The sequence below is a fragment of the Dreissena polymorpha genome, chromosome 2 (assembly GCF_020536995.1).
Source record: "Dreissena polymorpha isolate Duluth1 chromosome 2, UMN_Dpol_1.0, whole genome shotgun sequence".
Lineage (NCBI taxonomy): Eukaryota > Metazoa > Mollusca > Bivalvia > Myida > Dreissenidae > Dreissena > Dreissena polymorpha.
The window spans coordinates 86,833,113-86,847,440 of NC_068356.1; the positions used below are offsets into that span (position 1 = coordinate 86,833,113).

The 14,328-nt window shown below is 32.7% G+C and overlaps 1 protein-coding gene across 1 annotated transcript in view; it reads right to left on the reverse strand.

Annotated features, from left to right (window-relative positions):
* Window positions 1–748: 748 nt before the first annotated feature.
* Window positions 749–14,328, reverse strand: part of LOC127867938 (uncharacterized) — a 15,348-nt gene continuing 1,768 nt past the window's right edge. Inside the window, exons 2-9 of the mRNA XM_052409458.1 lie at window positions 13,209–13,355; window positions 12,094–12,249; window positions 10,026–10,181; window positions 8,911–9,066; window positions 6,969–7,062; window positions 4,845–4,926; window positions 4,451–4,509; window positions 749–1,143 (exon numbers count right to left, since the gene is read on the reverse strand). Of these exons, the coding sequence (XP_052265418.1) occupies window positions 965–1,143; window positions 4,451–4,509; window positions 4,845–4,926; window positions 6,969–7,062; window positions 8,911–9,066; window positions 10,026–10,181; window positions 12,094–12,249; window positions 13,209–13,355 (1,029 nt within the window). The 3' untranslated portion in view covers window positions 749–964. The remainder of the gene's footprint in view (window positions 1,144–4,450; window positions 4,510–4,844; window positions 4,927–6,968; window positions 7,063–8,910; window positions 9,067–10,025; window positions 10,182–12,093; window positions 12,250–13,208; window positions 13,356–14,328) is intronic.

Sequence of the window (14,328 nt, forward strand, 5' to 3'; positions counted from 1 at the left end):
CTTAAAATTATATTATTTCATTTAGTAAAATTTAACAGTTTTTAACGCAAATGCGACCTTTAATATGATGCTGTTGATATATTATAAGTGTTCAAGCATACATTCTGGTACGCTAAAAAGGAAATATGTACCAAAAAAATTGTTGCAGTTATTTACATCATAAATGTGTGCCGCCTTTATACAACAAGTGATACATGTATATGTGATAATACATTTGAAATAACATTGTCATATATCACACACGCTAAAAATTTTATAAATGAATCATTATTATTTTAGTTCCAGATAGTTGGTTTCAAGCATTCCACGTAAACCAATTTATATATAAAAAAGTATACATATATATAATTAAGTGCTAAACTCAAATAATGTTGTTGTAATATGATTGGTCTCATTAAAACGTAGAGATGTGTCATTAAATATTTCAATTCTAAGATGAGAGTACAACGAAAGAAAAGAACGCGTTTTCTAAATAAATAAAAGTAAAGCAACGTACAGTATACTACTAGCAACATAAATGTATAAGTAAAACATGAATAAAATGCAGACAGAAGCTGGTTGTGATTAAAAGAAAATTAATGGTCAATGGTACATATATAAGATATAAATTATAAACACAACTCTAAGTTTTAAATTGGAAATTAAAATGTAGTTTACAAAAGGTTATAAAAAAAAAATCAATGAATAATGATGTAAATATATATTTATAAACACACTTTTGAAATAATTTCAAAGTTATTCCAGGAAATTTCTATTAGGTGATGAAACAAAAAAAAATCAACGTTGAAGCACTGTTTGATATGTTGTTAAAGAACACATAAGAAACAGTGTTAAAAGTTAATTGTGAAAGGCTTAACAAAAGGACAATACGGTTGTATTAAGCAGAAAAAATAATTTAACTACATTCTTAGCAGCTTACTTTCATTGAATGTTGCTCTAGCTCCACTCGATCCTCTTGCTCCTCTTACTTCTCTTGATCCTCTTGCTCCTCTTGATTCTCTTGATCAGCATGATACTCTTGCTCCTCGTGATACTCATGTTTCTCTTGATCCTCTGGATTCTCTTGATCCTTTTGCTTCTCTTCCTTCTCTTGCATCTCCAGAAACTCTTGATACCATAGATCATCTAGATACTGAAAGATCCCTAAAGAAACAAATCGAGATTAGTTTTGAAATGTGTAAATAAACTAAAAATAGTGTATGACTCATAAATCGAATATGTAAATGCACGCATTTATTATTGGTTTATAACATCTTTAATGTGTGTGTCAAAGTGTGTCCGAAAAAATATATGATTATTGTGTGAGCTCTCATAAAACATTTAAATTAAAGGGTACTTTGTTGATATTCAATAAAATGTTGTTTTATTGGAAATATTGCCATGTTCCTTTCATGTTTCTTGCCGAAAAACAAACTATAAACTAGATATTAAACAAACGCATACAATTTTCGTCTTGTTCTAAAGTAAAAAAAAACATTCAGTGCGTTTAAAGGATGTTTGTAAACCTGGATCATGTATTGTGTATATCTTCGCATCTATGCGGTTCACAAAAAATACAAACATATCGACAATGATAACATGCAGTAAACGTCGTATACACAATGTAACACATATTTCATATTCATAAACTAGTGCACTTGTGCGCGTATGTCATTTTCCACTAAAAAGAGCTACAATTCATTTTTAAAGGACGTCAGCTCAATGACAAAGGATGATTTTTGTGGTTTTTGAAAGATTCATTCAATTGTGTATGTTTTTGAAAGTGCTCGGTGCGTACGATAAGTACACACCTTGTATAGTAACTTAGCAAAGCTAGCAAACGGGCGCAACGTGTTTAATATATTTTTGATGACGTGAGACTAGGGTTAGGTAACGAATAGTAGTAGCCCCTACGAATGCTGTGATGAGCAACAGCGTGTATATTCAGGAGAACAAAAGTTTTGATTTATTATTTCCAAGACCTTTAATAGTGTTGCGATATACTTATGCGATGTTTAATTCAATTTGACTTCAATTATTTATGGTATTTTCGCAATTTGTTGACTTGTATCTCGAAGGTAATTTGTTGTGTTTTTTGCAATCTTATTTTTTAGAAATTCTACGAACGAAGAGGCCGCAGCCTACACGGAGGGTTAAGGGCTCGTTTCTATGCAGTGCCTTATAAAAGTGTCAACTCTAGATTGGTGATAAAAACAACAACAGTGCGATTGCTTTTTGGCCTTACCCAAAGAGCAGTACAATACCATATTATATAATTTATAATCATCCCCATCATCTTTATCTTATCAACGGATGATCATCATCAGATCATTAACGTCAACATCAGTGTCTTGTTCTTATTTTTTCTCACTGTATCACCATCATATGCAACAATTTCAACATACCATACCAATACCATACTGTTTATTATAGACGGTTTTGTATTTGTTGCTGTTTTTTTACCCGTGGGTAAGCAGGTTAGTCCCAGGGTCAATTTCAAATAGCAGGGAACACATGAAACGCTTGTTAAATCTGTTTTTTTGTTTTGTTTACTACAACTTGGCCTGAGTTTGCATTCTCGTCGATTGCGTAATGCGAAATGGTGAATACTTAACATTATTAAATAGACATTTAAGATATGTTATTCCACTTTGTTCTTAGATCCTTTATATAAATCCATCGCTCCCATCTGGACGAATGCCACCGTGCCGATTTCCCGCCAACCCTGTACTATGGTCATCGCATAATTTCATCGTTAACATATGTAATTATTATGTTAAAGCGCAGATTTCTTGTAAGAGTTAGACAATAACACACAGCAAAGCTTTGCCGGACGCCATCATCCCGATGCCGTCAAAACGCTCCAAGAGCTTTGACCAAATAGCTATAATGCGGCTAAAGACGATAACAAACAGCCGACCCAGGTCTGCCGTTTGTTTTCGTTTATATTACATATAACCCTATTTTGCGCATTGACTAAAATGTATTTGCGAACTAGCTTTCCGTAATTCTATTTTCATTCAATTGAATATGCAATTTATGACGTATCTCTTTTGACGTAATTATTGTGACGAAACATACCAGTTTAAGCCATACTCTCTGGATATTAAGGACGATCATTTGGACCTGGGTGAGTTATTTAAAAGAACATTTATGTTTTAAAGCATCGAACGAATCCAAAACACTTTTCCGGATTGTGTGCTTGTCATGCATAATTGACAATGTCGAAAGAGTTTAAAATTAAACAAATCGCTCCGACCAATCATTGAATTTCGTAAATCCTCGATTAGCGCTCGATACTAACGTTGCCAATTGATTGTTTGGTTGAAAATAAATTTTGATTTAGGGAGGCAACAACATATTACGCGGTGTTATTTTATTGGGATCTGCATTGGATTAAAACTGTTTTTATGTTAATCGTTATGTTAACTAAAAGTCTCCTATTTAATCTCAAAGAATGTCCTCAATCTTTTCTACAGTACGGTTTCCAGCTCCCTAATGAAGTGGATGGAATAACAGTCTTATAAAATATTGCCAAATCTTAACATAGTTAACAAAACCTAAAGACATCGCATTGAAATGCAGTTAGGTTGACGTCGGGTTAATGTTACTGCTTCAAAAAAGACATTATTTCGTAAAAAAATCGATAATGAAAAGCACGTCCGTAATGCATCTTGTAACATGAATACCTTGTTTCAAGACCTTGTTCGGGATTGGGTATGGCATGTCATGGGTCAAAATAAAGAGTACCGTTTATAAAAAGGAGAAACAAACTCAAAAAAGTAATGATTCACCGATGGTATTTCTCTCTTTGCAAAGTTTGTTTTACGATGATCATCAGATTCAATTTCAGCAAACTCTATATATATTATATATATATATATATATATATATATATATATATATATATATATATATATATATATATATTTATATATTTATTTATTTATTTATATATATATATATATATATATTTATATTGATATATATATTTATTTATATATATATATAAATATATATATATATATAATATATATATATATATATATATATATATATATATATATATATATATATATATATATATATATATATATATATATATGTGTGTGTGTGTGTGTGTGACTGTATTAAGGGCGTCGGACAATTGAATATTTAAACGGCGGGCCATAAAATATGTACGCCAAAGAAAATAACGGTACTTGAAATGTAAAAGACTGGTTGATATCGAAATCTTAATTTGTTATCTATTTCTTTCCCAATGGCGGGCGGATAGACGGTCGCACAGACGAAGAGATGGATAGACCGATAGACAAAAGACACATTGATAAATAAATAGCCACATATATATATATAAATACACGGAAACATATATACAAATACGTATTCTTTTACAGATACTTATATAGATGAATAATGCACAAATTAATAACAAGATATATATGGAACATAAACAGAAATGCAAACATACTCGTATTAATGTCGTCCATTTCGTCTCCACCGATTACCTCGCTTTTCACGATAGGTTGCCTATAAATAATATTTTTATCAATTATTTCTTAATTAAAACAGTTAAAACGGTTATCTGGAAAACAATAATAATTCGACATATACTTATTGATGTTTGGTAGATAAAAAGATTTCATTGAATTTTTGTGTTTTAATATTGAAAAGTAAAACGGAAATAATTGAAACATTGTGCAATCTGATCGATAAGAGACCATGGTGAAAGTAAAAGCAGAAGTTAATTGCCATTGAAGACAATTTATATCAGATGTTTGTATTTCAGATTGAGAATTCTTAAATCGATTTGATTGGAAGATACACTTCTTACAGTGCGGATCAAATAGAAAATCAACAATTACTGCACTATTTCCTCGTGATCCGTTAAATAACACCCATTCTTCATATCATGCTCGTGGTAAGAGGCCGTGGCAACATCAGCTCCTGAACAAAATAGGCAAATGAAAATCAATTTAACGTATTCAAATTAAAACGTTACTGATCATGAAAGTATTAATTTTAAATTAATAATGACGTCATTGTTTTCCAAGCACCTTAATTTCGCACCGATAATTAGTGACGTAATAATTTTGCGCACACGTTGATAGAACTGAACACATGATTCGTATGCCTCCATGTAGAAGTTCGAGGTTGCCTGTTTGTATTGAAATTACATCTTATATAGTATTTGTGCTTTTATTATAAGACTTGAATTGAATATTTCTTTATTACAATGGTATGTAAACAGTCTGGGCAATTACGTTTAATTTATTCATAAATGTCGTCGGCATTAATATACATTGGAATTAGACCTAATTTTTCACAAACTCAACACATGAAATGCAAACGCTTCCTATGCAGTTGTTTGTGCCAATGCTCAATGTTATTGTTTATAACTTTGTCAAGCATAGTCGGTATTTCAGTGTTGAGTTTAATAAACAGTTGACTTTAGCACAAAAAAATCATTTGCACGGGTGTATTTTGCCTCATATATACTGACCTAATTCAGGATATAAAGCATTGTATGTGATAAAACCAACGAAAAAGAAAGAAAACACTGGCCAGACACCGATTTCTTGCGAAATGTATCAGCATATAACGCACAAATTATAAAAATAGAAAAATAAGTAACATTGATTAAAAATGTGTATGCTAATGAAACAAGCAGTTTTTTTCGCCACAAATCACATTGCATATTTTGTCTAGTTCTTTATAAAGTTTGGGCACATTTGAGACTGATTCAAAAAACAGATAACCTTTTATCTTTTAATAATTTAGCGTGTATCTTAAGTGTAGTAATATGTTTAGCTACATAACATCCTAGCAATATATATTGCGCATTATGTGCAATTTACGCACCTAGGAAATAATAGATATGCAGATTATTATTCAAGACCAGCATTATTTTCTTAGAATTATTAGTTTAATTCCAATGGCAAATTCAATTATTAAAGCATTTTTGCTTTACTATAAACTAGATATTAGACAGATGCATAATTTTTTTCCTATTGTTTAAAACTAATAAAAAAAACATTCAATGCGTGTGAAGGATATTTGTTAACTTGGATCATGTAGTGTTTATATCTTCGATGTCGTAAGACTACTGGTAGGTAACGAAAAAAAAGTAGCCCCCACGAATATTTGGTGATGAGCAACAGCGTGTATATTCAGGAGAAAAGGTTTTGCTATATTATTTCTTATACCTTTAATGGTGTGGCAATATATTAACAGCGATGTTTTATTCATAGACTGCAATTATTAATATATATATATATATATATATATATATATATATATATATATATATATATTTATATATATTTATATATATATATATATATATATATATTTATATATTTATTTATTTTTTTATTTTTTTTTTCGCCATTTCATGAATTGTATCACGAAGATCTTAATCTTATTGTTGCGAAATTCTACAAAAAAAAGAGGCCGCAGCCTACACGGACGGTAAAGGGCTCCTTTCTATGCAGTACATTATAAAAGTGTGAACCCTAGGTTGGTGTTAAAAACAACAGTGCAATTGCTTTTTGGCCTTCCTCAAAGAGCAATACAATGCTACATTATATAATTTGTAATTATCACCATCATTATCCAATCAACGGATGATCATCATCAGATCATCCACGTCAACATCATTGTCTTCATCTTCTTGTTTTGCACTTTATCATATACAACAATTTCATCATACCAAACCCTCAGCTGTTTTTTATGGACGGCTTTGTAGTTGTTGTTTTTTACCCGTGGGTAAGCAGGTTAGTCCCAGAGTCAATTTCAAATAGCAAAGAAGACATGAAACGCTTGTTAAATCTGTTGTTTTTGTTGGGGCTGTTGTTGTTCACTACAACCTGACCCTGAGTTTGCATTCTGGTTGATGGCGTCATGCGAAATGGTGAATATTTTAATATTATTAAATATATATTTTATTCCATTTCGTTCATTATTCCCTTATACAAATCCATCGCTACCTTTCGGACGAAGATACTCCTCGTCGTCTAATAAACGTCTTGAAATTGGTTCGTACTGCAATATTCCGACGGATGGAGCACTTGTCTGTGTCTCCTGAAAACACAATGTAGTGTTGTGTAGCCTTTTAAATGAAGTCTTATTTATTTGTTCTTGATATGACGTATCCAAGATCATCAACTAAGTTATGAAGAAGTAATTTGAATTCAGATACCACGCTTAATTGAACCAGCATAAAAACAACAGATCTTAAGCAAATGCAGTCAAATTTTTGTATGACCTTAAAAAACAGGTATCAACTGTTAGGCCACCGAAACTTCGTGCGGAAGTTGTAGGTCAGTTACGCAAGGGTCAGTGTCAAGGTCGTACTTAACGTCAACATTGTTAGCGTTGTTTCTCGTGTGCAGTTGATGTCTGCGAAATCTTGTAATGATTTTCACTGCACTTTGCTACAATATTGTTATGACTCATGTCTTTCCTTTTATCCAAGAAGACGAAAGAACGGTAATGTATAACAGTTTATTGCTAAACGCATTGTTTTCATTTATGTCCCCTATATTACCTATTTATCAATGTTTAAGTTAGAATGTTAACATAAGGCATCATGGTTGATAAATCAGCATATAAATCATGAACATAAATAATACTTAAGTCTTTAAAAATGAAAATCTCTTTACTTTACTACACAAACTTCGGGTTAAAAAAATGTCCGTGTTATTGTATAGCTCAAACGTTATAGTAAATTTAATAAAACTTTTCATGCAAACCATCTTATCTGAAATCCGCCTTTTAAATAAATTAAATGATCTTTCGTCAGTTTTAGAATTTTGAGTGTCCTTTGGCCGAAAAAGAGCCCTACTTATATACTTAAGGGGGGCCGAAGGCCGAGGCAGGTGGCCGATGGCCGAAACATGTGGCCAATGGCCGTGGCCGTTGCCGAAAATACAGAGAATGAGCGCTAAATGTGCCGAAAATATGACGTCACGGCCTATTATGGCATCATCAAACAAGCGAATACTTGAATATTCATGTAAAGAATGGAATTATACGGCTACAAAGTTTATAAACACTTACATAAACATGGATCGTATACATCGTTAGTGAAAAAAGTGTTATTCTTAAGTAATTTAAACAACAAATGACTGTGTCAACACAAAAATAGACTGGTTACTTTTCCTTCAGAACGGCTTAAAGACAATGTAAAAACATGTTTTGTAATGTAAAATGTAAACAACATAGATACATGTCAAAACAACATGTTTTGAATGGGAATTGGAGGACAGGCTATCCTGGCGTTCATGAACAGATATGGCCTGTCGTGGCCTTTAAGGGGCAGCAAATTGGTACGACTTAAACTAGTTTTAACAGGTAAGTGAACATTACATATTTAACTAAACACGATAATGCTGGGGCATTACAATATTGATGCCACGTAAATGATAGTCAGAGAATATGAGTAAGTAATGAGCTAAAGGTAAACTAACTCTTTAAGTTTTAAACGTTTAGTCTCCTATTGCATATTTGCTTTCTAACCCAAATACTCATTGCATGTTTAAAAAAAATGTTACCAAGCATACGTCAAGGACGATAAGAACCACTGGTGTTGCTCGGATTGGCTTTACCTTAAACATTCCTCTTTCTGACGTAATGTAGTCAACGCTTGAGTATTAAAATATTTCTTTATGTCCTAACCACAATGTGTACAAGCAAAAGCGCATTGTAAAACACGAATTTATTACGGTAGATTATTGATGAAGCGATTATATGTTTGCAATGTATACAATTAACTTTGCTATATGAAAAAAAACCTAATACTGAAGATCCGAAATTGATATGGAATAGTTAACGTTGAAAACCAATTGAATCTAAATCAAACAGCGGTTCTATTGTATATATCCTTGAACGTTAGTACGATTTTACCTTAAATAATGTTATATGACTGACCTGTTCAGTGCAACCGGATACGGATTGAAGATACTCTTTGACGTTATCAATGTTCCTTGTATGTTCCATCGGAAACAATGTACGCGGAAACGATGTACGTCTTGAAATTGGTTCGTACTGATATATTCCGACGGATGGAACACTTGTCTGTGTCTCCTGAAAACACAATGTCGTGTTGTGTAGCCTTTTGAATGAAGTGTTATTTATTTGTTCTTGATATGACGTATCCTAGATCATCAACTAGGTTATGAAGAAGTAATTTGAATTCAGACACCACGCTTAATTGAAACAGCATAAAAACAACAGATCTTAAGCAAATGCAGTCACATTTTCATATGTCCTTAAAAAACAGGTATCAACTGTTAGGCCACCGAAACGTCGTGTGGAAGTTGTAGGTCAGTTACGCAAGGGTCAGTGTCAAGGTCGTACTTAACGTCAAAATTGTTAGCGTTGTTTCTCGTGTGCAGTTGATGTCTGCAAAATCTTGTAATGATTTTCACTGCACTTTGCTACAATATTGTTAGGACTCACGTCTTTCCTTTTATCCAAGAAGACGAAAGAACCGTAATGTATAACAGTTTATTGATTAACGTATAACATTTTACTGAACATACCAGTTCAACAGCATATTATCGAAATAACCGCTGAGAGATGGGCATTGTTTTCATTTATGTCCCCTATATTACCTATTAATCTATGTTTAAGTTAGAATGTTAACATAAGGCATCATGGTTGATAAATCAGCATATAAATCATGAACATAAATAATACTTAAGTCTTTAAAAATGAAAATCTCTTTACTTCACTACACAAACTTCGGGTTAAAGAAATGTCCGTGTTATTTTATAGCTCAAACATTAAAGTAAATTTAATAAAAAATTTCATGCTAACAATCTTATCAGAAATCCGCCTTTTAAATAAATTAAATGATCTTTCGTCAGTTTTAGAATTTTGAGTGTCCTTTGGCCTAAAAAGAGCCCTACTTATATACTTAAGGGGGGCCGAAGGAATAGTTAACGTTGAAAACCAATTGAATCTAAATCAAACAGCGGTTCTATTGTATATATCCTTGAACGTTAGTACGATTTTACCTTAAATAATGTTATATGACTGACCTGTTCAGTGCAACCGGATACGGATTGAAGATACTCTTTGACGTTATCAATGTTCCTTGTATGTTCCATCGGAAACAATGTACGCGGAAACGATGTACGTCTTGAAATTGGTTTGTACTGATATATTCCGACAGATGGAACACTTGTCTGTGTCTCCTGAAAACACAATGTCGTGTTGTGTAGCCTTTTGAATGAAGTGTTATTTATTTGTTCTTGATATGACGTATCCTAGATCATCAACTAGGTTATGAAGAAGTAATTTGAATTCAGACACCACGCTTAATTGAAACAGCATAAAAACAACAGATCTTAAGCAAATGCAGTCACATTTTCATATGTCCTTAAAAAACAGGTATCAACTGTTAGGCCACCGAAACGTCGTGTGGAAGTTGTAGGTCAGTTACGCAAGGGTCAGTGTCAAGGTCGTACTTAACGTCAAAATTGTTAGCGTTGTTTCTCGTGTGCAGTTGATGTCTGCAAAATCTTGTAATGATTTTCACTGCACTTTGCTACAATATTGTTAGGACTCACGTCTTTCCTTTTATCCAAGAAGACGAAAGAACCGTAATGTATAACAGTTTATTGATTAACGTATAACATTTTACTGAACATACCAGTTCAACAGCATATTATCGAAATAACCGCTGAGAGATGGGCATTGTTTTCATTTATGTCCCCTATATTACCTATTAATCTATGTTTAAGTTAGAATGTTAACATAAGGCATCATGGTTGATAAATCAGCATATAAATCATGAACATAAATAATACTTAAGTCTTTAAAAATGAAAATCTCTTTACTTCACTACACAAACTTCGGGTTAAAGAAATGTCCGTGTTATTTTATAGCTCAAACATTAAAGTAAATTTAATAAAAAATTTCATGCTAACAATCTTATCAGAAATCCGCCTTTTAAATAAATTAAATGATCTTTCGTCAGTTTTAGAATTTTGAGTGTCCTTTGGCCGAAAAAGAGCCCTACTTATATACTTAAGGGGGGCCGAAGGCCGAGGCAGGTGGCCGATGGCCGAAACATGTGGCCAATGGCCGTGGCCGTTGCCGAAAATACAGAGAATGAGCGCTAAATGTGCCGAAAATATGACGTCACGGCCTATTATGGCATCATCAAACAAGCGAATACTTGAATATTCATGTAAAGAATGGAATTATACGGCTACAAAGTTTATAAACACTTACATAAACATGGATCGTATACATCGTTAGTGAAAAAAGTGTTATTCTTAAGTAATTTAAACAACAAATGACTGTGTCAACACAAAAATAGACTGGTTACTTTTCCTTCAGAACGGCTTAAAGACAATGTAAAAACATGTTTTGTAATGTAAAATGTAAACAACATAGATACATGTCAAAACAACATGTTTTGAATGGGAATTGGAGGACAGGCTATCCTGGCGTTCATGAACAGATATGGCCTGTCGTGGCCTTTAAGGGGCAGCAAATTGGTACGACTTAAACTAGTTTTAACAGGTAAGTGAACATTACATATTTAACTAAACACGATAATGCTGGGGCATTACAATATTGATGCCACGTAAATGATAGTCAGAGAATATGAGTAAGTAATGAGCTAAAGGTAAACTAACTCTTTAAGTTTTAAACGTTTAGTCTCCTATTGCATATTTGCTTTCTAACCCAAATACTCATTGCATGTTTAAAAAAAATGTTACCAAGCATACGTCAAGGACGATAAGAACCACTGGTGTTGCTCGGATTGGCTTTACCTTAAACATTCCTCTTTCTGACGTAATGTAGTCAACGCTTGAGTATTAAAATATTTCTTTATGTCCTAACCACAATGTGTACAAGCAAAAGCGCATTGTAAAACACGAATTTATTACGGTAGATTATTGATGAAGCGATTATATGTTTGCAATGTATACAATTAACTTTGCTATATGAAAAAAAACCTAATACTGAAGATCCGAAATTGATATGGAATAGTTAACGTTGAAAACCAATTGAATCTAAATCAAACAGCGGTTCTATTGTATATATCCTTGAACGTTAGTACGATTTTACCTTAAATAATGTTATATGACTGACCTGTTCAGTGCAACCGGATACGGATTGAAGATACTCTTTGACGTTATCAATGTTCCTTGTATGTTCCATCGGAAACAATGTACGCGGAAACGATGTACGTCTTGAAATTGGTTCGTACTGATATATTCCGACGGATGGAACACTTGTCTGTGTCTCCTGAAAACACAATGTCGTGTTGTGTAGCCTTTTGAATGAAGTGTTATTTATTTGTTCTTGATATGACGTATCCTAGATCATCAACTAGGTTATGAAGAAGTAATTTGAATTCAGACACCACGCTTAATTGAAACAGCATAAAAACAACAGATCTTAAGCAAATGCAGTCACATTTTCATATGTCCTTAAAAAACAGGTATCAACTGTTAGGCCACCGAAACGTCGTGTGGAAGTTGTAGGTCAGTTACGCAAGGGTCAGTGTCAAGGTCGTACTTAACGTCAAAATTGTTAGCGTTGTTTCTCGTGTGCAGTTGATGTCTGCAAAATCTTGTAATGATTTTCACTGCACTTTGCTACAATATTGTTAGGACTCACGTCTTTCCTTTTATCCAAGAAGACGAAAGAACCGTAATGTATAACAGTTTATTGATTAACGTATAACATTTTACTGAACATACCAGTTCAACAGCATATTATCGAAATAACCGCTGAGAGATGGGCATTGTTTTCATTTATGTCCCCTATATTACCTATTAATCTATGTTTAAGTTAGAATGTTAACATAAGGCATCATGGTTGATAAATCAGCATATAAATCATGAACATAAATAATACTTAAGTCTTTAAAAATGAAAATCTCTTTACTTCACTACACAAACTTCGGGTTAAAGAAATGTCCGTGTTATTTTATAGCTCAAACATTAAAGTAAATTTAATAAAAAATGTCATGCTAACAATCTTATCAGAAATCCGCCTTTTAAATAAATTAAATGATCTTTCGTCAGTTTTAGAATTTTGAGTGTCCTTTGGCCGAAAAAGAGCCCTACTTATATACTTAAGGGGGGCCGAAGGAATAGTTAACGTTGAAAACCAATTGAATCTAAATCAAACAGCGGTTCTATTGTATATATCCTTGAACGTTAGTACGATTTAACCTTAAATAATGTTATATGACTTACCTGTTCAGTGCACTCCTCTCCCCCTTCAAAAGCAGAAATACTTTGAACATCTTCATTTGTTTTATTGCCGATTTTAGAAGTGAACAACATTGATGAACGTGAAGACTTCCTTTTTCTTATCACAAACGAATGCCTCGGTTGTGCATCCTTATTGTAATGAAACAGAGAAAATTGAACATATCAGCAATATAAAATGATGTAATTAAATATGATGTTTTAATAACGTGCCACCAACACATTATTATTTAATTGATTTACCAAACTTATTAGGATTATGAAAACTAAATTTCTAGTAACACTATTTAATCTAACAAAAGGTAAACATTCACTCCTCTGGTGACTATATGATTAAACAATTAAAATAATATGAAGACTCTGCAAGGACGACAACAAATACAGCCTTTAATAACTTGGTGTTCCCACTATAACTATTCGTTGACGTTTCTCTCTCCATATTATTTATGACTTATAAGTAATCGAAGTGCCAGTTTTTAAAAGTGCTTTTTTTATTTAACTTTCATTTATTTTCGGTAAGGAATTAGTTTTTCCAGCTGGATCAATATTGATTTCTACATTTTGCTGAAACATAATAACTTGTTTATGATGCATTCTTTGAGAAGAGCAGACAAAAATCCTAAAACTCGCGTAGAGGTTGAAGAAACAAACAGTGTTCGAGTAAAATGTCGACGACCTCGACTGATATAATTTAGCAGAATTTGTTATACCGAAACATGTATCCATGAATCATACAACGTTATTGTTAAAATTTCTGGCGTTTTCTTTCTCAAACAAAATGTCTGTATAGTAGGGGGCAAAAAAGTAAAATACTTAATGTTTCAAATTTATTAGATTGTAAATGCACAATATCACTTGAGACACCTACATGTTCGTTTCAAGCGGTAACATTGACAGTTAACGTAGACCAAATGCATCTCATACGCCTTAAAAACAAAGAGTGTATAAATGTGTACTTGCTTGCAGTTGTATCATTATAGTTCTTAATTTTTCTCGAGATACCGAACATAATCTTTGTTCCTATATATAATTACATTGACCTAGCCCGTGATCAAATCCGTCAAATGCGCAAACACCGGATGTAAGGTATCTATGTACACAATGT